At 47.9% G+C, this 27,864-nt stretch overlaps 1 protein-coding gene across 1 annotated transcript in view; it reads left to right on the top strand.

Annotated features, from left to right (window-relative positions):
- Positions 1 to 27,864, top strand: part of LOC144175243 (cell adhesion molecule Dscam1-like) — a 328,801-nt gene that overhangs the window by 250,467 nt on the left and 50,470 nt on the right. Inside the window, exons 4-10 of the mRNA XM_077704344.1 lie at positions 4,087 to 4,236; positions 8,276 to 8,478; positions 11,656 to 11,743; positions 15,912 to 16,172; positions 17,136 to 17,236; positions 18,354 to 18,660; positions 22,880 to 23,041. Of these exons, the coding sequence (XP_077560470.1) occupies positions 4,087 to 4,236; positions 8,276 to 8,478; positions 11,656 to 11,743; positions 15,912 to 16,172; positions 17,136 to 17,236; positions 18,354 to 18,660; positions 22,880 to 23,041 (1,272 nt within the window). The remainder of the gene's footprint in view (positions 1 to 4,086; positions 4,237 to 8,275; positions 8,479 to 11,655; positions 11,744 to 15,911; positions 16,173 to 17,135; positions 17,237 to 18,353; positions 18,661 to 22,879; positions 23,042 to 27,864) is intronic.

Here is a 27,864-nt window from a genome sequence, read left to right as displayed (position 1 = left end):
TGCTTGACTTTCGAGCTCTTGACATCGTGTCCACGAAGGCTTCATATGAGCTCACCGAGCCCACGGCTTCCTCCACCACAGTTCGAGCGCACCAACGTGAACAGTGTGGTGCCACGTATCTGTACAAAAAGGTGTAATAGGCCAAGTTAGCAGTCTAATCGTTATAATAGTGTAAATTAGGGTCATTGCAAAAACACCCGCAGAAACAAAAAGAAGTACCCAAGTACCCAAATGAACGAAAGTCGCCGAACGTATTTATTGATAGCCAAATCAACCAACCATCACCTCTCGAAAGAAAAATAAGAACAAATAAAAATAGAACGCTGAAAATTAGGCAGCAAAATAGCGACGGTCTTCCTAATCCAGCGCTGTAAAGCAGCTGGAAAAATAGAAAAATAAAAAAAACGCAAAATGAACGGACTAAATCACAAAGCTGTATCTTATGCAGCAACCTCGCGCTATTGACTAATACATACCAAATTAAAAATCGACAATAAATGTTACAGGGTCCTCTGGCGATAATTTAAGGAAAAGCTAAAAAAAGGAGGTGCCTTCGAATTCCTGTTCCTCCAATGCCTACACGATAAGTTAAGGCTGGGGAAATGCAGAAGCGGCTTAATTAAGGATTCATACTAATCAGTAAGTAAGAAGCCACTTCTCCCAATTTTTGTTGCTTTTCTGTAAAAAAAGGAATGAAGCTCACACTAACGGGTAAGACTTGAAGGTAGCGCGGCTTTAGGCAACCTTCACGACCATCACGACGGTTTAAGTCCATGATTGCAGTCAAGTTGCTTCTTAGCTGCCACCACAACGACCTTTACTCCATCATTGTTGCTATAAGGCTGAGGTTCCTTCATTTTTTTTGGAAATGAGAATTATTGGACAACACCTTGGAGGGGCGTACGCTATGACCTGTCTTTATCGTTATGAGCAAGTGTTGCCACGATATCGGTGAACGCTCAAGATTTTTTTTTTTGTCAATCTTGGCCAATCTACCAAGTGGGTATGCTGAAATTGCAAACGTGCGCCGACGACGCGTTCCTGTCGCCGTGAGGCCTGCGCTCCGGTGCGCCTGCTCGGCAATTTTTTAGTATTTTTAACTGCGGGCACAAAAAATTACGACTTGCTAAAGAGCCTCGCTCTTAAAATAGACCCTACTCCTCTGCTCCATTGCCTTAAAACAAAACGCTTCCCAGCCAGTCCTCAGTGGCAAAGGGAAAAATTAGGTACCTGTCAGTCCTTCCGTAGACGTAACCGGTTTGGTTCAACACTTCGGACGCAGTCAGATTGCAGGAAGCAATGTGAAACGGAATTAAATTGTTTGGGCAATTTCTTCCATCTGGACGCAACAGAAACGGCAAAAGAAAAGCTGAAATTTCGTGACAACAACAAAAAAAAAAAACGCCGACATTCGGCTGAGAGCATACCAGAAGAGAAGCAAAGACTCCACGCTCACTGAATAAAGAGCTCAAGTAGTCAGGAAGCAACCGAGGCGCGCCAAGAGGCAATGAGCGGGACGCATGTAGGGAGGCGATAACTGGCTTTCCCTTTTGGTTTAAGAGCGCAGTGGGAGGGGCCGCCACCTCTCCCTGAATGGGACGAACGACGTGGAAAAGGCCCCTAATCCCCGGGCCACGCGGTTCCGGCACGCAGGCACCGCTAATCCTGTTTGAGCTGCTTACGGATTCACTGCAGACCGCCGGTATCCTCCGCAAGTGGAGGCCCAGAAATGACGCTGTTCTCCCCCGGCGCCCCTCCAGCAGCAGCAGCAGACCGCAGCAGAACTAGAACACAGACACGCAGGCGAGCAGGATGAGAAGGGCATTTCCCTGAAGTGCCTACCCTGGCCTGCTTGCCACTGTGCCGGCGGTCGCTTCGGAAGGAATAGCGGTGATGAAGCCGCTTCGCTTGTGCGCGCTTCGGCGTTTGCGTTGGCTCCGCGCGCGTGTTTGCCCTGATGGCAATGAAAGGCAGTTCGTTTGCGCGCGCTCTCTCGAGGCCCGTGGGCTGTGGGCCGTCGGAGCGGCTTTTAGGGGCTCTGCGGTTCTGTTCGTTGCTTCTGCGGCGCGCTAGGCCTAATCAGCGAATCGAAAAGCCACTCGGCGCGAAAAGCTAGAAGGGGTCGACCATTCGTGCACCGCCCGCGAATTTGCGTGATTACTAACGCATGCTTGAGCTTGCTGTGAGCAAGGAAAGCAGGCGGCAGGAGCCGTAGAGTTTGGTGAAGCCAGATTTAAGGTCAAGGGGCTAAAATGAATGCTTGGAGCTTACCTCACGGAAATAATGAGAACGCGGCCCGGTCGCCGCTGAAGGTCTAATTATAGACGCCGTTTAGGTACGCGTACGCAATTTCTACTTTTTCAGAAAAGTCGGGAAAGCAATGACTACATACGCGGAAACTTAAGTACGCAGTCCCATGAAGGCCCATTCATGCAATTCGCGAATTCGATCGCTGCGGCGTCCACGTAAATACGTGGCGCTGTGATTAAACGACGGCAGCAAATACACCAAATATTGTTATTTCGAATTCAAAGCGGTAGAGTTTTACAGGAAGTTCAACCAGGTAGAGTCACTTCTAATTAATTGGTGTAGAACGTATAAGCTAACGCTGTGCAAGCGTAGGATAAAATATCCAGCCAGTTAGTGAGGCGGCTGAAAGGCAACATGATCGAATTCATGTCATGTATTGAATGACAGAACCAACTTTTAGTACTGTTTGAGTGGTGTGTGACGTTACGTCATTCCTGAAAGACAATTGATTATGTACTATCTTGATGTATTAAAAAGCCAACCTGTTTGCGTGTCGATATTTCAGCGCACCTTAACGATATCCAGGTGCATACTTCTAACAATGATAGCAAGTTGGCGACAAAGAAAGAAGGACGAAACAGGCGCGGACGATCAACTGTGCTTTTAAAGGAAAAGTAAGACATTTATACACATACATTTGATCATGCGCGATAACTCCGCAGAGAAATAAACAACTGAAAGCTTTTGGCCGTCTTGTTAGCGCTGTTCGAAGCACGCAATTCTACCAACTACAATATAAAAAAAAAACTTGCAACTATCTCGGCTTTCTTTACTGCTGCGACACCGAGGTGGTCTAAATAAATCCTGAGCCCTCCAGTATACAGCGCCCTTCACTTGCAGGTGTAGCTTCAGTGCATAAAACATTCACACTCTTTTTTAAAAGAGTCAGTCCTTGGCTACTGAGGAAAGTCAGTCAAGGGAATAAATAACCACGGGTCCAGCTACGTTAGCTGTAAGGACTTTGTAGCTGTTGTAAAAATGGGCAATGCGCCTCCAATCTACAATACTAGGAAGTGTAGCATCCTTCAACAGAAATAAAAAGAATCTATCTGTATCCCGGTACACGGGACCGGGATAATTAGAGATTAATGGGTGATTAATTGCCCTACAGTGGGCGTAGATAGGCTGGTGATATAGTCTTGGTCGACATTTGCCAAGTGAATGCCTCTCTTTGCTTTCCGGCTCACCTCTCACGCTGTTCCTCTTCCTTCGCGCTCATGCCAAGGTAAACACGTTGAAGGTTTGGTCAAGTGAGTTTACATTTACCGCGTTCGACTACTCCAGGCCGGGTGCCTAGATGCCAGCGCTGCCGTACTGCGGGTACGTGCGTGACTCTAGGCGGCCTCATCATCATCACCAGCCTATCTACGCCCACTGCAGGGCAAATGCCTCTCCCATTATTCCCCAATTACCTCGGTCCTGTGCCAACTGCGACCAAGTTATCCCCGCAAACTTCTTGATCTCATCTGCCCATCTAACTTTCTGCCGCCCCCTGCAACGCTTGCCTTCTCTAGGGATCCACTCTGTTACCCTTAATGACCAGCGGTTATCTTGCCTTCGCATTATATGTCCTGCCCACGTCCATTTCTTCTTCTTAATTTCTACTAATATGTCTTTAACACCAGTTTGCTCCCTGACCCTCTTTTTTCTTTCAAAGACTAACGATCCTTCGCGGGGAGGTTATTTTTAAGCGACTGAGTCGATATATGTGCCGTGTCCTTTCAGCGACCCTCGTATTTTCTTTTTTTCTGACTGTGCTGTTCGTACGTCTTCCAGGCGACAGGTACAGTCTGTTCCCGACGGGTGAGCTGCACGTGCGCAAAGTGGACGCCACGGATGCCATGTCCCGGTACCAGTGCCAAACGCAGCACAGGCTCACGGGCGAGGTGGTCAACAGTCCGTCAAGCAGGAAGATCACCGTCAGAGGTGGGTATCGGCACACGGCGGCTGCCACGTGAGTTTAGAAAGCTTGAAAACAAAAGCGTGAGCACCAACCACCATGAAAATACATGAAGTGTATGTGGCACTCATCTCTTCATAAAAAAAAGCATTGTGCTAGTATGATTAAAAACGTGTCGACAATTATAAAATCTTCGATTTGTTTGTGTTTTTTTATTTTTCGCATTCAAAGCACTGGAAACAAGCTAAAGGGCCGATTCAAGCTGCCGTATTCGTGACAAATGTTTCGTATGAACAGTGGAGAACAAAAACATGCAGAACTTGTGGAAACGACCAGACTGACGCACTCTCCTTATCCTCAGCGTAACCTTTCTAATCGATGCACCCTAGTCCCTCAAGTGACTATCAGGGTGGTGCAAACGATTGAATGTTCCAAAGGGCACAATACACAGTAATTTCCGCTTACCTTACCTTACCGTCAACAATTGCTTATCAAAGTGTAACCGGTTCCTGATGTTTCTGTGCCCTTTGACTACGAGGGCTGTATACGTAGACTTTATTATTTAAGCCAAGTTATTTCCCTCGACATTGGTTTTCCTCACCTCTTACGCAGCCATGCTACACTGAAAACAATTAATCGGCCTCCAGCCCTTCAAAATACGAGACACAAAACAATATGAGCGTATATATACAATGAGAATAATGCGTGTTATAGCGATATCCTACATCTTGAAAATCTTCCGTTCACTTCCAACCGCGAAATTCGTTGTTTTGTGGAAATCTCAGACCCTGACATTTTGCGGAATAGGCACAAATACTAGGCACGCGTACAAACAGTCATCTTGCATGCCTAAGTATTCTCACACCCAAAGCCTCTTTTCGACGACAGGCTGACAATTTGTCGTTAGCTTCATTATCCTCAAATACCCTTTGAATCTTATGTCCGTTTCCTTCAATGAATACTCAAAATTGTTAACAACTAAACAAAGTGTTTGTGGTTCACTGCATACAGATTTATTTGCTTGGCCGGTAACGTACCGTGACTATTATCTACGTGTTTGTGAAAAGTAACGGCGGAGCTTAGAATCGGGGTTTTTCAGGTGATTGCCGAACAAATGGGTTAGCGAATAAACTAAAAATGTTTTAGTATACTCGGGACTCTACTCGCTTCAAATTCAATTTTTTTGCCCGACGTGTGCCGGAGGTTCGGCGCCAAATTTAAATTGGATTAAAATAAAGCTGTCCGGCCATACCATGTTTTATCTGTTTATTGGTTACCTTTTTGTATTACGTCAAACCGGCTTATATTCGGGAATCATCTCCAGAGACATTGATTTAGAAGTCCAAGTTGGGACAGTTGTTATAATGCTGAATATTGATGTTTTATTCTATATTTTTAATCAGTTGACACAAGGAACTAGGTCACTTGGATCTCATTAAAGACAAGAAGAAAACTTGAGCGCTCTCATTCAAACGCTTGGTTTGAAATATGTAGGCGTATTGGGGGCCTCATTTTTCCTTCTTTCAATTCGGCTGGAATCCCTAGGGCAACCGCTCCAGAAAAAGCTGTCTTCTGCCCGAATATTCGTGCTTGAATTGCACGACTTAGAGGCAAGATCGATGATTTAATTATGACGGCAAACATAAATTTCTGAGGGATATGAGACCGTTCTCAACGAAGATCGATATGGATCCCAAAGTTGTATTTTTATGTCACTTTTTTTATCCCACATACCGATATGTGTACGTATTGCGTCGATCGTTCCCTCTTGATAATAATAGACCCTGGTAGTTGTAGAAAAAGCAGAGCGAAAGCTTATTGCAGAACAGAAGTTATCAAAGAAGCTCAAGAACCCCATCCTTTTTAGCTCAAATCTCGTTCGCTAAAAACGTTTCTTTGCTGTGAACGCTGAAAAATTAAGGAAGAATTTATTGAAATGATGGTTCCAGTTATTACACAAGAAAACAGCCAGTCTGTCATGCGACGGGCTTTTTAATAGAGTACCCTTAGCGCAATCCACCTTTCATTTTTTTTTTTTTCATACAGCCAACCTGATCGTAGATCACGCGAACGGCGTGCATTTCCTTGATTGGTGTAAACGGCAAATTATCTTTTTACAGAGGCGCGCACCATGATGAAGGGGAAAAGAAAAATTGTCAAAAGAAAGGGTACCTTGCTGGAACTTCAGATGACAAACCCTATGCCCCACTACAACGCTGGGAATGCTTAAAGCAGTATAGCCTCGCTAATAAAACCACTAAAACATGTTTTTGCTTGTAGGGTAGTCGTGAAAGCGCTGTTAATTGGTACACAGGGAGAGTTGTTAAACTTTTGTGGAATAACCTGTAAATGGCAGGAATTTAAAGAAAGGGGGCTGGTAAAATAAGAAAGAAACTACAGCAAAAGAATATTTTAAGCCCTGCAAAAAAAATTTCAAGTTTTTGCACCTAACTTGGAAATATGGCTGCCCAACGCTGAAAACACTACGCGATGGATTCGGCACGTCAGCAGTGCCCTCTTTGGTTGTGAGGAGTAGCACGAATGAAATGGGGAGCAGGTTAGGGATGGTTCTCTCCGTAACAATCGGAGACGTTCCCCATCCTCAGATTATCATCGCTGTAAGTGTGACGCGGAGACACGCTTTTTGGTTGAACCGGAGATTAGCTCTGAGTATCAAAAACACGTTTCGGGCGCGTATCGGAAGCGTGCTTCCAGAGCGTATCTTAGACGCGCTTCTAGTGTATCACAGAATTTCATACTAAAAATAACTACCGAAATGTCTGGCGCTAGTGCCTGTAGGGAAGCCATTGCGCACCGCAGGAGAATGTTAAATTTTAATTTGTAATCGCTTCTCAGGACTCTTACGTGTCCCAACTTTTGCAAGTACAAGCGTTAGTGTTTTTCTAAATTTATTTAGTTGTAATCCATTAACCATTGTGGTCTGTTGGAGGGCTTGAGCGGAACAAATACACAATGTGATGCAAAGAATAATGCCCAGCGCTCTTTGAAAATGTGTGGTTATTCACACTCTGTAAATATTTGTGAAGGAAGCTTGTTTCTTTTAGCAATAGAACAAACAGGAAAAGCGGAGTGGCACTTGAGAAAATAAGTTATGAGATGTTTTATTTGTGCTTTGTAATATGGGTCGGAAATTACACCGCCGCACTTCGAAGTTTTTTTTTTTCAACATAGGTTTATATACCACAAGTTTTGATGCCTTCATCTATCAGCGATACCACCCACGCGCGCGGGAAGCGAACCGGCGTCCTCCTGTTGCGAGGCAGAACGCCATGCGGATAACGCCCTGCTACAGGATACCTACTCTCTTCACACTCACTACCCTTCACGTTCACTGCACCATACTCGTACCAGTAGTGAAGGCCGCAGTGAAAAGATGGATGGTGGTTAAGAAGCATACAAGACTTTCACCGAGATCCACGCAGATCTATAACGCAGATGTTATGGTAATCCAAATGGTGACGCTCGTCGCCCACCCCCGCCACCTCTGCCCTCTCCCAGCGGCATTAGGAAAACTCACTTTCGAAATAAAATTCCCGCTAGAAGCTCTTCACGCAAAAAGTATATTGTCGGTATCCACTATTCGTTTCCACCAAAGTTATCCCGATATATGGGATAACACAACTCAATCAAGTTAACGTTTTGCTACTCTAACCAAGGCATGAATTGCACCAACTTGGTCTAAAACAATCCACGTGCCCTATTTCCTTTTATGGTCACCCTGCGTGTGCACGGCCCTGCTTCTTTCTCCTCTTTTTTGCCTGCCCTCTGTTTCATCCCCTGCACCCCCTTCCCCAGAGCAATCCGGGCTCTAAGCCTGGATAACCTCTCGGCCTTTCCGTTTGCTTCTCTCTCTCTCTCTCTCTCTCTCTCTCTCTCTCTCTCTCTCTCTCTCTCTCTCTCTCTCTCTCTCTCTCTCTCTCTCTCTCTCTCTCTCTCTCTCTCTCTCTCTCTCTCTCTCTCTCTCTCTGTCTGTCTCTCTGCGCAAACGTTTGTGACTCTACCTAATCTGTTTCATGGCTGATGCATGCTCTCCGACCGCTGCAGAGTCCTTCGCCATGTCCCCGCGCATCGTGGACAGCCGGAGGCAGGTGCGCGCCGAGCAGGGTCGCTCGGCCGAGCTGCCCTGCGCGGCCCAGGGAAACCCCGTTCCGGGATACCAGTGGTTCCGCAAGGTTCGCGGGCAGGCGCTGCCCGTTCTCCAGGGCGGACGCTTCCTGCACCTCGACGGCACGCTGGTCGTCAACCAGGCACGCGCTTTTTACGCAACATGTCGATTGGTTTACTCCTCTCGTCAGATTTAAATTGAGCAACTTTCAATGGTACGGGGTACTGAAACGCCGTCGGCGCGGAGCTCTCGTTGGCCCTTGTTAACACCGGAATGGCGCATGCGCGCTGCGCGGCTGTTCAGGAAGAGCGCCTTGGCCTCGAGGCCCTAGGAAGTCTACCGCTGCTTGTATTTGTATAATAGGGGGAACAGGCATTTCAATGGAGCAGTTGACCTTTAGGAAGAGTCCTTATTTCAGGAGCCCTTCAGACCGTCCGGCTTCTTGGGCCCTCTTCACTAGGCAAAGCTGGTCGTCAAGGTAGGAGTTGGTCTGTGCTCTCTACCAGTGCTCGGGAGAAGGGAAGGGCAGGGGTAGGGGGTAGGTGGGTTCTTATCACAGCAGCAAATTTTATGGTAGAGGGTACGTACCCGGCAGAGATAAGGGTATCGACCGGATCTGGCTGGTTGCAGCCTGTTGGGTGAGTGGTCGTCCATGGATCGCGCTGTGGGCCTACAACTGCGCGTGCACCTGGAGGCTGTGTCGTTATTGCTGTCTCGTCTGGCACGAACGTGTCTGAGTTTAAGGTCATGTGTGTGGGAATGCGGTTTGTTTTGTGTTTGTAAATTTTTGACGTTATTAAGGCAATAAGATAGATGCATCAAGAAAGCTGCTCGCTATCAAATTAGTTCAAAGGATTGCAATATTTCTGCATACACTTCCGAGCCCCTGAAGTTACAATTAATTTCAAAATCTTGTTAGACTGTCTTTAACTGCTGCTTTTAAAAGGTCTTGTTTAAGCGCCTGAATCCTGTTGACAAGCAGGCACCAGAGGGTTTAGGTTAGCGGAGCTTTTTTGGCACAAGCCCTTCTTTCTGCAAATTCAAGTTGTAGGCAAGCGTTTCAAGGCCGATGAGGGTGGTGTTGCGGCAGATTAGTAATGGGTGTCAGACACTCAATTGATGTTCAGTATACCTGCACACGATGTTTCGGCAAATGGGGTCGTGAAGCTTGTTACTGGCGTAAAGAAAGAGTCTGGTTGAGCCCTGCGAAGCAGGATCGCATCTTTTTGAGGTCGCCGTCAAAATAGGGCAATAGAAGCCCGGTGTGTGTGCGTGCGCGTATGTGTATGTGTTTGTGTGCGAGTGTGCGCGCGCGCATACGTGCGTGCATGCGTGTGAGTGAGTGAGTGAGTGAGTGAGTAAGTGAGTGAGTGAGTGAGTGAGTGAGTGAGTGAGTGAGTGAGTGAGTGAGTGAGTGAGTGAGTGAGTGAGTGAGTGAGTGAGTGAGTGAAGGCGGGAAAAGACACCGGGAGAACGCGGGGAGATAATTACAGAGAACCTGCCTTGAGTGAATTAGTGAGTGAGCGAGGGAGTGAAAGCTGGAAAAGACACCGGGAGAACGCGGGGAGATAGTAGAGAGTTTTAGCAGTACGTTCGTTACGTTCGTTACGTTCGTTACGTTGCTACCGGGTTTACCGGGACCCGACTGCGCATGCGCCATTTGTTCCGTACGCGGCCGGCGTCTATCCCGGCGCTCTGCTTCCGTGTTACCGGTGTTACCGTATCCGGAGCCCGCAACCGGCTTGCTCGGGTGTTGAGAACTTTAGGCTTAGCGTCCTGGCGATCGCCGCTATCTGTGCAACTGCGAATGACACTCCGTAACACAACGTTTCATCTCACTATCATCCCCTTTCTCGCATGTGAAACTTTATTTGAGCTACAACTGCCGTGAGCGACCGGTGAGAGAGACATCTGCGTAGCCTGTTTCGATGCTTCCGAGGCAGGTATCGCCATCTCTCGGCCACTCGCCGCACCGCGCGCCGCGGCATCCATGGCCGGTCAGCATATGCTTGCATCGCGGCAGATATATCTGATCGCCGCTTTTAAAATAAGTCCCGAGAACAATCCCTAGCACAATTTTTCACCACACTAACACCTACTTTCCCGCAGGTGGAACTTCGTTTTAGTGATCAGATTGATTTGGAAGAACAGCGACAAGCGGTTGCTACCGTGGTCTGCGCCGGTTCAAGCCGCTGAGTGTGCCGAGCTGGCAGGCGCGACCGGCGTGTGCGCAGACTGTTTCCGATGCAGAAAACGCTTCACGATTGCCTGCTTTATCCATTTCTTGCGTACAAACCCGCGGAATCTACAAATTCAGCTCAGCGATCGCCGTAGTTGACCATGGTGCAAAAACAGTGGGCGGAGCGGCGCCGACGAGGCATCGCACACCCGCATCGGGCCATGTGTCTCAAATTCACGTGTACGACTAGTCGTGGTGACAGTCGTAACGATCAGTCGCATACGAATCGCGTGTGCCAATTGTACATGTGTCTAGCGCTTCAATCGGGCAAGGCCAAGGCCATTCCTCCACGTGAACGGCGCGCGACCATGTCGTCACCTGCGCTCGCTCTGGTGCCGTCGCCGCCACCGCAGCCCCTGCCTCACAATGCGCCCGGCCGAGCACGATTTATTTTAGATTTGCATTGCTTTAGGGGAAACTGCGTTGTTTATGTACGTATTTTTAGCGTGCGGATTTTTGCAACTACTCGGCTAATCAGCCGTCACACGGAACGAACGGTACGACGCTACGGAGTGCTAAAACACGTTTTCCGTCTCACTCTACGGAAAGAACCCGGTACGTACACGCGCATGCGCAGTCGGGTCCCGGTAAACCCGGTAGCAACGGAATGAACGTAACGAACGTAACGAACGTACTGCTAAAACCCTCTAATTACAGAAAACCTGCCTTGAGTGAGTGAGTGAGTGAGTGAGTGAGTGAGTGAGTGAGTGAGTGAGTGAGTGAGTGAGTGAGTGAGTGAGTGAGTGAGTGAGTGAGTGAGTGAGTGAGTGAGTGAGTGAGTGAGTGAGTGAGTGAGTGAGTGAGTGAGTGAGTGAGTTACAGAAAACCTGCCTTCCCAGAACTTTTGAAAATGCTCTGGCAAACTTTAGAAAAATTATAAGCGTCCGTGAAAACCTTGCAGTGTTTTTCCCAAGAAAAACAAAACGTTTCAATCGGCCGTGATCCATAACTATATCAAGCTTCTCTATCCTGGCATTTTACCACTTTTTTAAATGCGGGCAAGTGGTGTTCTTTTTTGATGGCGAACAAGTCAGGAAACTTTAACCCCTGGCGTGTTATCTTCCTGTGTGTTCCTATTAGGTTACCGTGACAGACGCTGGAATATACACGTGTTTTGTCAACAATACTTCCGGATCTGACACCACGGACACTGAACTGCAAGTTTCTGGTGGGTTGCATTTATGTGTCTTAATATACACCACGTAGTGCCGCATAGGTATTGCCACATTTCAAAGAATACAAAAATGGCACACGTTTTCTTTAGCCCGTAAAGTTTATTAGAGTGAAATTGTGCTCCACAACAAGCTGATAATAAATTTACGACGAGCAAGCCGTATCAAAAAGAGGCAGTGCAAGTCGGGGCATCTGGTGTCGCGGTGCTTGGTCTGTCTGTACAATGCTCTAGCGTAGACCTTTCCAAAAACATAAAAAACGATTGGAAACATAGTGTATAAATGGAGAGCACAGCGGTTTGAGATAGGTGGCCAGGCAGGGGAAGTGGTGAGCGCATATACCTACTCAGGCCAAGTTGTGACCCCCGATCCCAACCATGAGGCAGAGATAATTAAAAAGATAAGAATGGGGTGGAGTGCATTCGGCAGGCACTCTAAGATAATGAATGGGAGCCTACCATTGTCTCTGAAGAAAAAGTGTATGACAGCTGCATCTTGCCGGTACTCATCTACGGGGCAAAAACTTGGAGACTCACTAAAAGGGTTCAACTTAAATTTAGGATGACTCAGTGAGCAATGGAACGGAATATGATGGGTGTAAATATGAGACAAAAAAACAGCGGAGTGGGTCAGGGAACAAATGCGTGTTAGGACATATTAGTAGAAATTAAGAAGAAATGGGCGTTGGCAGGGCAGGTAATGCGAAGGCAAGATAACCGCTGGTCTTTAAGGGTAACAGAGTGGATCCCTAGAGAAGGCAAGCGTGGCATGGGGCGGCCGAAAGCTAGATTGGCAGATTATATCAAAAAGTTTGCCGGAATAAATTGGTCGCAGCTGGCACAGGACCGGGATAATTGGAGATAAATGAGAGAAGTCTTTGCCCTACAGTGGCCGTAGATAGGCTGGTGATGATGTTGTTAGTGATGATGGTGGTGGTGACGATGATAATGTAGCGCAGTTTAAAAGTTACGCAATGCCCCCCTTTTAAACAAAATAGCTGGGCGAGGTTCGGCGCATTCAACAAATGTACATTCCTCTGCCAAGTATGACAAGACAGCAGTCCGCGCATGGGTGCCGTGAATAAAACATACACAAAAACTTAACAGTACATTCATCGCGGCAATATGTTTAGTGCATTAGTAGGAGTAAGCTCTCAGTGGCCCTTTGTGGTATCCTGGTATATATGGCAGTGTCAACTATGCACCCTTTCAATGCGTACAGTGCCTTCATTGTTCTGTTAGACGACACTTGAAGTATTTAAGCTAGTAGCGTCAAGGATGCTCAAAACACATGCCCACGTATATCTTGTTCTTCATTTAAAGTTTTCAATTTCACAAAACTATCGCTGGAAATGCAGCAGTAACACGTACCCAATATCAATAAAAATAATCTCCCTCCTCCATTACCGACCATATTCTTCTAGCAGTCACTGAACTTTGTTTAATCATTTGTTTATTTTTTGTACTCCGCAAGTACAAAGGCGGGGAACGCTCCCGCGCACCGAGAAAGGCCTCGCATGACGTGAAGCTCCTACACCCTAGTCTGTTTTTGACACAACAAAGGACGTTTCCTGGGCGTTTCCTAACGTCACTGGGGCGCCCCAAAATAAGCTAGCAACGAAAAAGTCAGAGGGAAGCAGTTTCCTGTTATTGATACTCTTGAAAGGCGTTTACATAGGCACGCCAGAACAATCCAGCGCCGTCGTTGTTTTGCCAGACAGCCGGCTACTGGTGGTGGCGTTGTTGCAAAAGCGTATTGGACACTTATTTGCAAGGCAGATGAGGCCTTGACGCTGCCTTTATTACTGCTCGGCACGGGAGGCTGAAAGGGCGGTGGCAAGCGTTTCCTTCTGGCTTTTGTCTCTCGTTGCCTTTGCGCGTCAGTGCTTTTGGCTTCGGAGTGGCAACACATCGCCACTCAGGCGACGATGCAAACCCATCTCAGTTGAGATCCGTTGCCTCGTGCGCGAGGCACCGGTTGACGGGAGCGCTCAGAGAGCCTCCCACTCGTAGAAGAGGATTTGCACTTTTGACTGTCTCTGTTATAATGCTGAGCTCGCCGAAGCTGCTTACATTTCGTGCACATGTTGCTGCGATTGCTGTCAGCGGATGCTTTGGAGCGCGCATTGTTCTAGTGGGAAAGTACGGATATGACTGTGAAATGGTGCTATCCTTAAAGTGTCAAATTGCAGTTTTCAGCATTGAATTGTTGCAGTTGGAGGTCGTATGTAGACTCATATACTGAACACTGCTTTAAGGAGTTTAGATGTTGGAACAAGTGTCAGCTCGGGGAAAAAATCATGAAAGTAAGGCTGCTGATCTACGGGACAGTACACCATCTTGAAATGATGCGTCTAAAACAAGCTGAGGAGAGCTCGTTCCGTCAAAGTTCATAAGAACACTGAATGAGACAAAAAGCAATATGCCAGTAATATCGCTGAAGGCCGAACAAGACTGCTTACCCTTGAAACCAAAATTTGCAAAAGGTTGGCACCAGTAGCAAAACAATAACTTTCAGAGTTCACTTGGCGTAAACCGACTGAGTTTACTGGTGCTTTTTCTGTGCCCTTTACGAGCATCTGCCAACGCGATTTGTGTTATTATGTTCCCCTACTTGTGCCCCATTCTGGCATAAAAATTTAATTAAAATAGTTATCACATTTTCTACGCCCTAGTCATTTCCCCGCCCCCATGGAGTGCTAAGATTGAAGCACTAACCATGTAAAATCTAAGCGATACAAAGTAGCCAATGGGGGCACTCGTGAATGCGTTTTTAGATCTGAATCAATTCAATGCTTCTAGCTATGCAGCACCAGGACTGATTTCAGGGCCCTAATTTTGAGTACCCGGCCATCTTCCTCCAACGCTTCTTTCTCCTTCTGTATCGTTCGTAAGCTTCCCTTGTATTGCATCAATACGTGGAGCATGTTGCAGAAAGATGCACCGTAGATCCGGGGACACAAAGAGACAGAAAAGTAAGGAACGACCGAGCGAGTGCGGAGAGGGGGGTGCCAAGCCGAACCCCGAGCAGGCGGCAGCATTGGCTGAGGTGGCGCAGAGTTCTCACGGCTTCTAAACCCGACGCTCCCGTCTTCCGACTTAACGACGCGCCCCGCCGCCGCTTGTGCGCATTCTAGAACGGAGTTTCCACCGAATGAAGGGCCGAGTAGGCAGGGAAACAGACTGGAATGGGAATGGCGGCGGCAATAGAGAGTTTTAGCTGACCGTTTTTGACACTCCGCTATGCTCCCGACGACCCGCTCAGCACAACCGCAGCGCCAGTGGCAGAAAGGCTTTTAGTTAAGCGATAACCGTATCTCCCTCGACGGGGAATGATTCGCGTCACCGGTCGTGCCCTGTGCGTGTGCAAACCAAAACGCCATCCCAAAGTAAAGATACGAATTGGAATCTGGTCGCTCAAGTTACGTAAAATACCGTGTTTAGTGCCTTATTTCCCATTTTAGTATAACAATGTAGTCGCTTACGCGGTATAATGGTTCTAAATTAATTTAAAGAAGCCGATAAACTTAGGAACAGCCAAGACAAGGCTGTCTTTCTCGGCGCTGCGTAGAAGCAGCCCCGCGGTTCGGTCGACGTTTTTCGCTTACCGGGGCCCCGCTCCGGTATCGACGCTAGCGCCCTAGCGCGCCACGCATGCGCAATGCGCTAGCTATCGGAGTGGAGGGGACCATCAGAAACGGTCAGATAAAACTCCCTAATATGTCGATACTGGTGGTCAACAAAAAAGAGTGACAGGCAGGCAATGGCGGTACTAAAGCAAGCTAACACGACACATGAGCCGGTCAGAACGCAAAGCAGGGTTGCCACAGTGTGCGTAAGGCGGGCAAGGGGCGTGTGAAAAACGCCTTGCTGCGGGCTTTTAAAGCGGAGCTAGGTGTGCGCATCGGGCTGAGCCTCAAGTTTGCGGGGGAGAGAAATTAGGTACTAACGCATTCTTAAACAGCCATTAAAGAATCTTCCACTGTGTTTTTCTTTCGTCGTTGTGGTTTGTTAAAGTAAAACAAAGAATACCGTAACAGTTAGGCTCTACTTTATTCGGCCGTAGCTCACGTAATTTATATATTTTTCTCTACACGTACTTGCCTGTCTGTTGCCGAATGTCGCTCCTCCCTCTCTATTTTTTCTCCCACTCAACCGTGGGCAGCGCCGTTGTCAGTGACGGTGCTCCCCCGAAGCCAGAAGGTGGACGTGGGCAAGTCGGCAACGTTCAACTGTTCGGTGAGCGGGTTCCCCGTGAGCGGCGTCGAGTGGTATCGCAACCAGCGGCCCCTGCTGCGCGGTGTCACACATGCGCCGTACAGCGTCACGGTAGCGCCTGTGCGCCGAGAGGACCGCGGGGTGTACCAGTGTTACGCCTTTAACGACCAGGCTTCAGCACAGGGTGCTGCGGAGCTGACGCTTGCTGGTAAGGCAATCAATCAATCAATCAATCAATCAATCAATCAATCAATCAATCAATCAATCAATCAATCAATCAATCAATCAATCAATCAATCAATCAATCAATCAATCAATCAATCAATCAATCAATCAATCAATCAATCAATCAATCAATCTCAATCAATCAATCAATCAATCAATCAATCAATCAATCGATCAATCAATCAATCAATCAATCAATCAATCAATCGATCGATGAATGGCATCGATCACAACCGATCAACCTGTCAAAGTTCAACCTGTCATCGATTAATCGATTAACCTACCTGCCAATTGGCTGAACAATCAGTTTGTCATGCGAGAAATACAGCCGGCTGTTAGTGCCTTAGTCATTTGGTGGGTGCGCAAAAAAAATAATTTAAGGAGCTTGGTGAGCAGTGAAGAACCATTGTTATAGCCATTTTGTAGCTACCGACTGCAATTACTGTATTGTGTCACTTTTAAAGTACTTAAAAAGCTGCCTACCTCCAACAACTGAACGAAAAAGCCAACGCGAAACAAGAAGAAATGCGCTTTGGCGAGAAACTCAGCCGTTGAGAATGCAAATAGGTTAGTGAACTGTTACTTGACGTCATAGAAAAACAAGGGGACTATATCGTTTGGGCAGTTCATCAAGTGTGCAAGTTTTCCTTCCCCCTTTATCTAATCAAACTTGTAGTCGTGGCATAAACAGTGCGCCCTTTCTTTAGCGGTAAACTTCAATCAACACTTTTGCACTTAGCCTTGGTGGGTCTTGTTTGGGAACGCAAGCCACTTTCGTGACAGCCTCTTCCATAACTTACTTCCTCCCAGTCGCGCACCATTAAATTTTCCCCTCCAGCCACAACGCGTCACTCTTGCTCACCGACGCTGTTCCCTTTTTTCCCCTCCGCGCCCTGGCATCCACCGCCCACGCCCACCCGTGCTCACGGGCACCGCGCGGACGCAGATGACCCGCCCATGCTCCGGGAGACCTTCTCGGAGCGCACCCTCTCTCCGGGCCCATCTATATCCCTCAAATGCATCGCTGCCGGACGACCACTACCCCAGGTCAGATTGACAGCGCTCTTGTTCCCGCGTGACGCCGCCGGACATAGCCGCATCGATCGGCGCCCACCATTTCTTTTTACGTGCGTCCACGTGTTCCCGGAGGTGTATATCCCGGAGAGCGCTTCGCCAAAGAAGCCAGTTTTCTCGAATGGGGAAGAAACCGACTCCATTTCAGGACTTACCTAACGGATTATCTTCCCCCGGAGGATGCTTCACTTGTCTCTTTGACTTGCGCCTGCCAATCGATATCCGTTAGAACTGGTCTGGGCGACGAACAGCCTTGCTCGATAACATTTTCTTGTAATCCATTGGTGTAGTTTATCTTGATGCATGCACTCCTAAACTTAAACGACATTGAACTTAACGAAAACCCTTTTCGAATTACCCTGCCAAATTTAGGTCCAGATAGCGAAGGACGTGTTAGAAGTTTATGCGGCCTATGTCAACCAAGTTGTCATAGTTACTAAATCTTCATGTTTCGTTCTACTGTATTTACCGACCTCTACTGAATTCTTGACACTTGATACTTTGCACCAACCATGCCAATTAAGCGTTTGCCATCTCTCGCCAGAAGTTTGAATGTAGATGAACAAAGGCGTGCGAGCATGATTTGGTGTTTGCCATCATTGTACAGGCATTGACAAATGAAATGCGAACACGAAAATCTGAATCGGAACACGAAAAATTGAACATTTCTGTGGGTGCCTGCGAAATATTGTCGCGCTACGGGCATATTTGGGAAGCCAGATTTCTCAACTTTATTACCGCTATTAAACCGCACGTCAACTAGAGCTGCATGCGCAGAAGTCACGCTATTGGTGTGTTCTGGTTCACATTTTCGTGATCGCGTTTCCTCTGTCCGTGACTGCACACTTAAGATGGCAGGCCGAATTAGCAGCAGGCGAAAGGAAAACATCCTCGTCACCTAAATAACGATCGCTTAATTCCGCATTACGCACCTGTGTAAAATGAAAGGGCAAGTCATAAATTACTGGATGGCTATAAGGGTGCGGGAAGGGTTTTAAATAAACTCTTATTTAACTTTTTTCCGGGACAACGATACACGGTTATCCGACTTCTCGTTCACTCGGCTTGGGTTCGAAAACGCGACCCGCAGGTCACGTGGTCGCTGGACGGACTTCCGGTTCCCGAGAACGCGCGCTTCCGCATGGGCGACTACGTGACGAGCGAGGGCCACGTGGTGAGCTTCGTGAACATCTCGGGCGTGCGTCCCGAAGACGGCGGCCTCTACCGCTGCAGCGCGGGCAACGACGTGGGCGTGTCGGAGCACGCGGCGCGCCTCAACGTGCACGGGCCGCCGTTCGTGCGCCGCATGGGCAACCTCTCGGTGGTCGCCGGCGAGGTGCTGAGCGTCACGTGCCCCGTCGGAGGGTACCCCATCGAGGCCGTCACCTGGGAGAGAGGTGAGCGCACTCTTGGCGCATGAAACCGACCCGATGTGTCGTCAAAACAGGTAAGCTTGGCTGGCCTGTGGAACCTGAGACAAGCGCTGCACTGCAGCATGTAATAGATCATTTCGTAAAAGCCAGCAAACTTGATAGAATCACTATTCTATTTTTTATGAGCAATAATATTAGGCGCCACAGTTGATTCAATGTAGAGAGTACCCGAAGACGAAATTCAAATTTGGTTCATTCGCAGGGTTGCCAAATAAGAAGAATGATCGTGCCAATTAGAGCAAAATTTAAAATATAGAGCTAACTAACAAGGCAAACTTGCGAAAAGTGGCGACAAAACAGCAGCTTCCTCACTTATTGTCGAGGGAATTGTTTGTGCGATATGATTGATTGATTGATTGAGGGTTAACACGCCGACGCCACGCAGGCGACGAGGCGCACCGTGGTGGAGGGCTCCGGATTACATTTGACCACCTGGGTATCTTTAACGTGCGCTGAAACCTTGTACGCACGGGCGTTTTTGCTTTTCGCCTCTACCAGGAAAGCGGCCGCCGCGGCCGGGATTCGAACCCACGTCCTCGTGCTCAGCAGCACATAGTGCGACTGGCGACCTCCCGCAAAATCCAAAGACAAAAATTATAATTGTTATAATTGCGCTGTTGTATTAGTGCCCTACGCTCCGGTTCGTCACGCTGTTTGAATGCTAGCGTGGAGTTAATACTGTAAGTACTCCGTTCAAGTACATCACCAAAGCCATCCCTGCAGACGTTGCTGAGCGGAAAATTTTAGATTTAATTAGTATTAGAGATACTTTTGTTCGAAACTATGTCCTTCATGATCGCCATGATGTTTAGCAATTTATCTAAGGCAGATTATATCAAACGAAATAAATATTTGTGTTGTCTTCGCGTTCGCACCTCCGGCCGTGCTTCGACACCCATCCACGGCTTTATCGGGAATTGAATACACAACCCGTTCAAGATACTTTTCCGCAAAATAACTTGCATTTTTGTCGAGAGAGAGAGACAGGGTTGTTAACTATAGGCTGAGTTACACCTAAGCTATTAGGCACGCCATCGTGGAAAGCTAATTCTGAAAAATGTTCACCACCTGGGAATCGTTAACATGCAAAGAATTGTCGCCACGAGGGCGTCTTCCTTTTCCACCTTCATAACAAATGTGGCCTTCCTGGCCGGGATCAAACCAGCGTCTCTGGCCTCAGCAGCACAATGCCATAGCCTCGGAGCCAGCGCGGCTGCTAGTAAGTGCATACTGCAAAGGCGGTGGCAAGAGTGAAGGGGCAGAAAGTTTCCGCAAATAAATGTTTTTATTTCAGAATTCTACTAAGAAATGGCTGCTGCACAGTATATTGGCGCTACTGGATCCCTGCATGAACGTTATACTGATTACCAAGAGGTTTGCGGCATCAGCACGTGCTGCAAACGCGGTGTTTTAAGTGCAATGCACTTCTTAAGCGACCCTGAACCTGCGTCCACCGGCGATGTCCGCGCACGTGGAGATGGGCGCGCGCAGCCTGGCCGCTGACATGACACATACCCACGTTGGGGATTGGCCAGGAATCTCCTCGTCTTCCTTGGCAACGGGGGGAGATGGGCGCGCGCTGCCTGGCCGCTGACATGGCACATACCCACGTGGGGGATTGGCCAAGAATCGGGCGTGAGAAGGGCTAATGCACCTGCTTAAAGGAGTACTGACACGAAATTTCAAAGCTGAGATCCGCTCTAGCAATCAAGTACAACGACAACACAAATAGGTGTCTGTGAATAAATGCATCTTTCTTTCTTTGTAGTTCTGTGTGTGTGTGTGATCTCTCTTTCGCGAACATTACCGAACCGCGCAAATTCAACTCGTGCATTCGCACTTTCACATTCTTCCCCTCGGGGAAATGCGGGGAATTTTTTTATTTCAGCAGACGGTTCTGTGTATAGGATAGAGACAGAACGAGTTTGTTTCAATATTACTTTTTCATGCTAACGCGGCTGAAGGAAAATAAAGCCCTTTCTTCATTTGTTTCAGTGGGAGTTCAGGAAATCCGCAATTACTGCTTCTGAGTTCTTTTCTTGGCTTCTCCGTTATCCTTCTGGGTGCTGCGGGCAACTTGCTCTTTGCGAGACTATGTCGCGAGAGCATAAGGGTAGCACCGGCTTCCTATTCGTTGCCTCATTTCCATGTCGCACATCATTCCTGCCACTGCACTAAAATGCGCCAGGCGTACCGTATCAAGCACATCCAGGTGACGAGCCTGAATGTTCTCGCCGGCAGCAAAACGCAAAATAAAGGGAAATAAGTGCGCCCGAACAAGTAGCCGTGTGGGAAACGAGGCTCGTACTCGTTATCTTGCGGCGCCCAGGCTTTTTCAGGGGCGTGCACGCTACGCGCCCGACACTGCTTTCGTCCCTTCCACCCCCCCCCCCCCCCTCTGTTAATTAATGTTGTTCTTACCCTCACCCGCTCCACTTGGCTGGCTAAAGTGGTTAACGCCGCTACGCCTCCCCCCAGCGGCATCGTTCTCTTCTCTAAAGAGGGAGCATTGCTTCTGGAGGCGGTAGGTGGCGACAGCAAGAAGGGGCGTCGCTTTGAACGCACGCCGTAAGCCGTTTGCGGCGCTACCCCAATTTAGGCGCCCGCTCGCAAGCTGCCTTTCTTTCGACAACTTGTTTACTTTCGGTTTCGTTCCCTTCGCTGCGAGGTTTTTCGCCGCAGCCGCAAAACTTGTTTGAAGAGCAGCTTTGAGTTCCGAGCGAGCCAGGTTGCACTCGACGCTAATTAATTGTCCGCGTTACGCGGCTTCCAAGGGAAAACTTGGTTGGTTGGTGGATGCTGGAGCGCGGGTCTTTATGAGATGGGCGTAACAATTCTGTCACTGGGAATGTTGAAACACTGTGATACTAGGCAGAGGAGCCATTGAGGCAAGCACACGAGAGACCATTTTAGGGGGCAATAACTTGAAGTACTTTCTGTTTGCACACCTAGATGTCCGTTTCGTCTGTCTCGTTGAAGTACAGACATCAGAAATGGTAAATGTATCACAAACCTTGGGATTACTTTTGTATTCACTGTTCACATTTTTTAGCGCGGAAACTAAATGCTTAAGGGATAAGAAGCCTAAGAAGTTCAGATTCATGAACGTAAAAATCGTGTATGTGTCTTGTAACTTCGTAATTAATCATGGGGCTGTATACTTTCATCCGTGTGAAACTCCAGCGTCAAAGCAGTCCTCGCGTATGACGGTGATCATAACAATGTTATAATGCTACTCGCAAACGTTACTGATCAGACGTCAAAAAACATATAATGGCTGTGCAAACGCTTTCCGTTCAATGACCAATACGCCAAGCATTATGTTAATGCGTCGTGTAACGACTTCGGGACCGCTTCAGAAATGTCTCCTAAGTGTGAGCCCAAAAATACCCTCCAGCGCAACTAAAATCCTTCAGCACATTTTAGCGCATTGAACACATTCGAACACTTTAGCTTGCTCGCACATTACTATGTTTGTTACAATGCAATATTTAACTATTTTTGTGCGAAATGACTCATGTGACGCATTTTCGACAAGTTTCGAGAATCGCAGAGACATTTTAAAGTTTTAACCCATTTTTGACACTTTAATATGTTTTCCAGACAACACCAGAGACCATGCTGGAAAAATAGTTCGTATAAAAATGCGCACCTCATCAGGCCATATGTGTTCCACCGAAGCAGTTCCGGATATTCCAAGAAATATTATTACAGTCCAAAGAGATCCAAATTTTTTTGACACCTGATACACAATGGTCCCATCACTTTCTCAGCAAATTTATGATTAGCATCACCCAGAAGGCGATTTAATGTGATCGCTTTCCGTCCGCAAAGTCATCCCGTTTAGTGTGTCCTGCTTTTGTCGTATTGTTTAAAAGGACTATCAATACTGGTTTCGATACATTTTTGCAGTTGCAACTCATATAAACCTGCAAATTGAAGGAAGTGACGCCCTGGGCCCACACCCGGCAAGGATATCAATCAGGCGTGTGAAATGGAGCGAAGCATTTCAACGGGCGGCTTCACAAGTCTTTACCTAAAATTAAAAGAAGAGGCTTGACCTTTACCATTTATAAAGAAGGCGCGCAACTTTGTCTATTATGCTCAGTTGTGGTCCAGGCCAAGTGTTGAACTAACACACTAACGGCACTCTGACAACTATGTTATCTACTGGCTGTCGCAGAGGGACTACGACTGCCGTACAACCACCGGCAGAAGAGTTTCCCCAATGGCACACTTGTCGTGCAAGACGTGGAACGTGCAACGGACGAAGGCCTCTACTCGTGCACGGCTCGCAACAAGGAGGGGCTCACGGCGCACAACACCGTCTCCATCAAGGTGCTAGGTGAGCGAGCCAATGTTCAACGCCTTCATTCCTGTCTCTGCCTGTTGGTACGGTACAATCGATGAAGAATTTCCTCTTTGATTGCCAAGTAATGTTTAAAGGTGAGTGAGTGAGTGAGTGAGTGAGTGAGTGAGTGAGTGAGTGAGTGAGTGAGTGAGTGAGTGAGTGAGTGAGTGAGTGAGTGAGTGAGTGAGTGAGTGAGTGAGTGAGTGAGTGAGCGATGGAGTGAGTGATGGAGTGAGTGAGTGAGTGAGTGAGTGAGTGAGTGAGTGAGTGAGTGAGTGAGTGAGTGAGTGAGTGAGTGAGTGCGTGAGTGAGTGAGTGAGTGAGTGAGTGAGTGAGTGAGTGAGTGAGTGAGTGAGTGAGTGAGTGAGTGAGTGAGCGAGCGAATAAACGAGCGAGCGATTGAGCGAGCAAGGAAGCGATGGTCTTATTTGTTTATTTAGAAATTGAGGAAATCTAGCTTATTTTTTTTTTACCAACCGGTATATCGTTCCACTCATTGTCACTTATAAGATGAGTCACCGCTCACCATATTCAAGGTAGGACATAAAAAACTCAGTTTCTTAGATCTCGTAGGAACACCATTGTTTCTATTTCTTTGGAAATTTCGACTGTATGCCAGAAGAACCAACCGAATTCTTAAACCGCACCGCGGAGCTTATCGTTCGTAATAACTTACTAGCATTTTACACGTACAGGTGCCGTCAAAAGTTATTTGAACACGGTCTTGCACATTTAGAGGAATATCTTCCTCCGGAAACTCCCTGGCTGCATTAGTGTGCTTAAGTTTAAAGGTGTCCGCCCAAATAGAAAAAAGCTTCCTGTAGACAAAGAATGGCTGTCATAAAGCCAGCCAGGCAGATATTTTGTAATATTCACCAATCCTTCTTCCAGTTACTTATGACGGAACCCGTACGCTTCAGTGCGTCGTTATTGTATGTGAACATGCATTTTGTTATCTGATTAAAATTATTACAGACACAGTGGGGCCGGCCGTTGAAAGCTCCCATGCACTATCGTAGCAATTTCAAGGCATGTTGGCGGCCACGTTTTGGTTCGTTAAGGTTAAGGATGACCATCCCGGCACAGACCGGAATGCGACCAGCCCATATGCGGGCGCTAATATTCCGCGAGTCTCCTCGTGGGAGCCTCCACAAAGCGAGCGCCGTTGAAGCACAGAAACACGCGTAAGGTTAACGGCGCACCAGAAACCCAATTACCGCCGTTCCCGAGCCGTAGACGCAGCTCACAGAGCGGGTTGGGGAGGGTGGGTTATACGGCAGAGCTGCTCCCGTTCGGGCGCCATTCATTTCCGATCCCACGACAGGAAGCGGACCAGCGCACGCACGCACAGCCGCACAAACGCGCGCACCTTCTAAAGCCGACCGCACCACGTGGTTCGTCCCCTCGCCAGGTCTCCCGCCAGAACTTCGGCGAGGGCCGCGTTATTTCGCACCTTCATTATTGCGCTCACAAGCCCCGGCGATCCACCGCTCCGATAAGTCATCGATTAGTGAAAATGACCCTCCCCTTCAACTCTTCCCTGCCGCCTTTCTTCGGCCGATTGCTAAGCAGTGCACGAACTCCCGCACGATCGAGGAGGAATGCGCCATTACCGTGCGACGCACGGGATCCACGATAATGGCGGTGGTATACATACAAATCCCGCGCCCCCGGGCACAGTGGAGCGCTACATGCAATATTCACACATCGTATACGTCGCATGCCTAAAATACGGGCAAAAAAAGAGAACCTAACCTCGCCTCCAACGTGCTGCGTTCCCTCCAAAAACTTGGCCGACCCTTGCGCAGTCTCTCAGGACGTCGAAAGCGCGGCGTAAGCCAGCCCTCAGGCTCTCCGCGCGACGAGTTTGGGTCGCGGTGGTTTGGGTCACTGTGAAATTTATGCGGGCGTGCCGTGAAACTGGCCTCCGGACTTCAGGTCTCGAGGCTCCTACATATATGCACGGGGGGCAGAGCTCGATACTAGCGCTGTAACTGCCACAGGGATCGGCTTCTGGAGCCCAACGCTGCCTGCTTTAACACTTAAACACAACACTCGCTGTTCGAACGGATATCGCGGATTTTCAAACCAGAACTGTTCGCAGCTCGTATTCTGAATTGATGAAATCTTCAGACACCTGCTCAATTCCTATAAGCTATGAATGAGAAAGTATTAATCTTCTAGGCGACGCCGTTGAGTGCCCCTTGCACTTCAGCGCGGCGAGTAATGCTTTTGACTTTTGGAGCGGGCTTTGGTTTAGAGTTTGGTGCGGGTTATTGGCGCGGTTTATTGGTTTAGCGCATCTACGTCAGCACGTTGGCTGAAAGTATAGCGGAATCATTTAGATACTGCTGGGAGTTCTACAGCCACGCAAAGCTACCTGTCTCGCTGGTGAGTGTTGCACCGCTGGGTGCGACCGTCGTGGTGAATGCTTGACGACGTGTCACCGCCACCGGGCGTCTAACGGCGGTCACAGCCACCGCGACAACCTCCGCTTTCCACGCGGCTCTCTGCACGTCCACGCGTTGGCTCCAAGCACGGTCCTTTTCTTATGTTTTATTAACGTAAAGCGCGCGCTATTTGAACACTTAACATTAACATGGCTGTGAGAGCCCGAGCCTTTTCGCTGCCACAGAGGCCGCTGGCGCCAACGCCGCCTTTAATGCTAAGTGGGACGTTTGATAATTTTTCGTTCAAAAAGAAATTGTGGCCTTGCGCTCAGCCGGCACAGATGGGTAAATTCAAAACCTCTAAGGCACACCGTTCATCGAAAACAAGACCACACGCACTTCACTTTAAATCATTGCCCATTTGCGTTCGACTGCGTCTGACTTGCTTTCGTATCCCGCCTGCATAAAATTTCGCCCTATATGGACAGTATTAAATCAAACTCATCCTGCATCGCACCGAATCTACGTCCATTCCTTATATTGCTGTTGCGTGTATTGAGAGGGTCGAAGTGGAGGCGGGGATCGTATGGAGACAAGGTCACCTAAGTGTGACCTCCAATAATGTACAAACTCGGAAGAAAATTGGCCTACTCCCGTTTCGCTTTTTTTACATGTAAAAGTATAACGTGGGGATGCATACTGAACAAGGCATCTGTGCACCTACTTTTAAAAAACACCGATATTATCACATCAAGCAGGGTATGCCAGACTGCAGCAAAGCATTTATCCCATTATGGGTTCGTTTTACTTGTACATCGGTGTGCGTTCACGATCAACAATCTATCACTTCATCAGCGCTCATGCATGCTCCCTATACGCCCTTCGGAATCAACTTGGGTATAATAGTTATAGGGGGTGCAGACGGGGGATGGAAAGAAGGAACAGTGATGAGACATTGACGTTGTGGAAGAAGAGCGCACCAAATTATTCTTTCAGTACCTCGGGGCCACAATGGTGCCTCCGGCATGGTAAAATACGCGGCTCTAATTCTTTATCGCAAAGTGGGCTATGCCTAAGAGCTTAGGGTCCGCTCCCTATACTTTCAACAGCGAAGAGGGCGAGCCGGTTTGAATTTCTCAATAATAGGTCATATTCACCCAATCAACCAGGTAATTTCCCGTACAGCACCGTCTGGCAGCGTTGTATGTGAAACGTAATAGGGGAGATGTCAGGGTTACCAATCAATGGCGAATACTTAAGCCCCTTGATATTTGCGAACTGCATCATTTTATTAGGTAATGGTAGTCAATGGTGACAGAACGGGCTTCAAGGACTGCATTAAAAAGCTCGGCTACAGAGTTACATACCAGCACAAAGAAATCAATAGCAATGTTAGACGATATGCCCAGAAGCACCCCTTCGAGGTGGGTAATAAAATACTTGAGCAGCAAGGGATTAGGAGGTTGTTTGGCAAAATATTAGGGCTGATCAAAATCACGAGAATAAAATTAGGCACCGAACTTGTATGGGTTCGGACAGATTTCATAAGCGTTCTTAAATAATAACCAGCAATCTGCCACTGTCACTAAACAGGCTGGAATAGATCCATGGGTACTTCGATAATGACATAGAGTGCAGAAACTTGGCTTCTCACATGATACTACCTTGAAAGAGAGCTTGTAGATGGACCCAACAAGACCTGCAAAGGAGAATTCTAGGGTAACACTTATGTATACGAAACCAAGGTAATTAATAGGAAACAAACTTGCGCCGAATACATTCTGGCTAAAAGTGAGCCCACAAAGGGGGGGGGGGGGGGGGGGGGGGGGAGTCATGCAATGTGGTTGCGGACAACAGGTGGAAGGGCTAACAAGGGAAGGCCAGCGAAATAAGAGAAGGCAAATGATCTGGATGAAGGATCGAACTACGAAAATTCCGGTTAAAATCATGGCGTTAAAAAGCCGCGACAGGAGCGCATGGAAATCTCTGGGAGAGGCCTTCGTCCTGCAGAGTACACGAACGCGCAGATGGTAGTGGTGGTGGGGTGGGGGTGTGGTGGGGGTGGGGTTAGTGATGATGATGATGACGACGATTATGACTATGAGGATGATGCTGACGATGGTGATTATGATTATGATTACGATGATGGTGGGGGTGGTGATGATGATGGTGACGACGATGAAGATGATGATGATGAGAGTTTAATGGTACGCCATCGCATCTTTCAAGCAGCTCTATCGTGGTGCCGATCTACTAGAAGAGCACGGAAGTGTTATCTAGCGTAACAGAGAGCCATCTCCAAACGGAAGATGAAGCTGCGTCCCCCGCTGCTTTCTACATCGAAAAGCAGATTGAGGATTAGTGTATGTGCCTGTGAGAGTGTGTGTGCGTGCGCGCTTTTGTGCACGTCTGTTTGTGTTTTTGAAT

This window comes from Haemaphysalis longicornis, unplaced genomic scaffold (assembly GCF_048455015.1).
Source record: "Haemaphysalis longicornis isolate Haplotype H1 unplaced genomic scaffold, Haemaphysalis longicornis Haplotype H1 scaffold_3, whole genome shotgun sequence".
NCBI lineage: Eukaryota > Metazoa > Arthropoda > Arachnida > Ixodida > Ixodidae > Haemaphysalis > Haemaphysalis longicornis.
The sequence above is the reverse complement of the archived record's forward strand: the minus strand, read 5'-3'. Positions and strand labels throughout refer to the sequence as shown.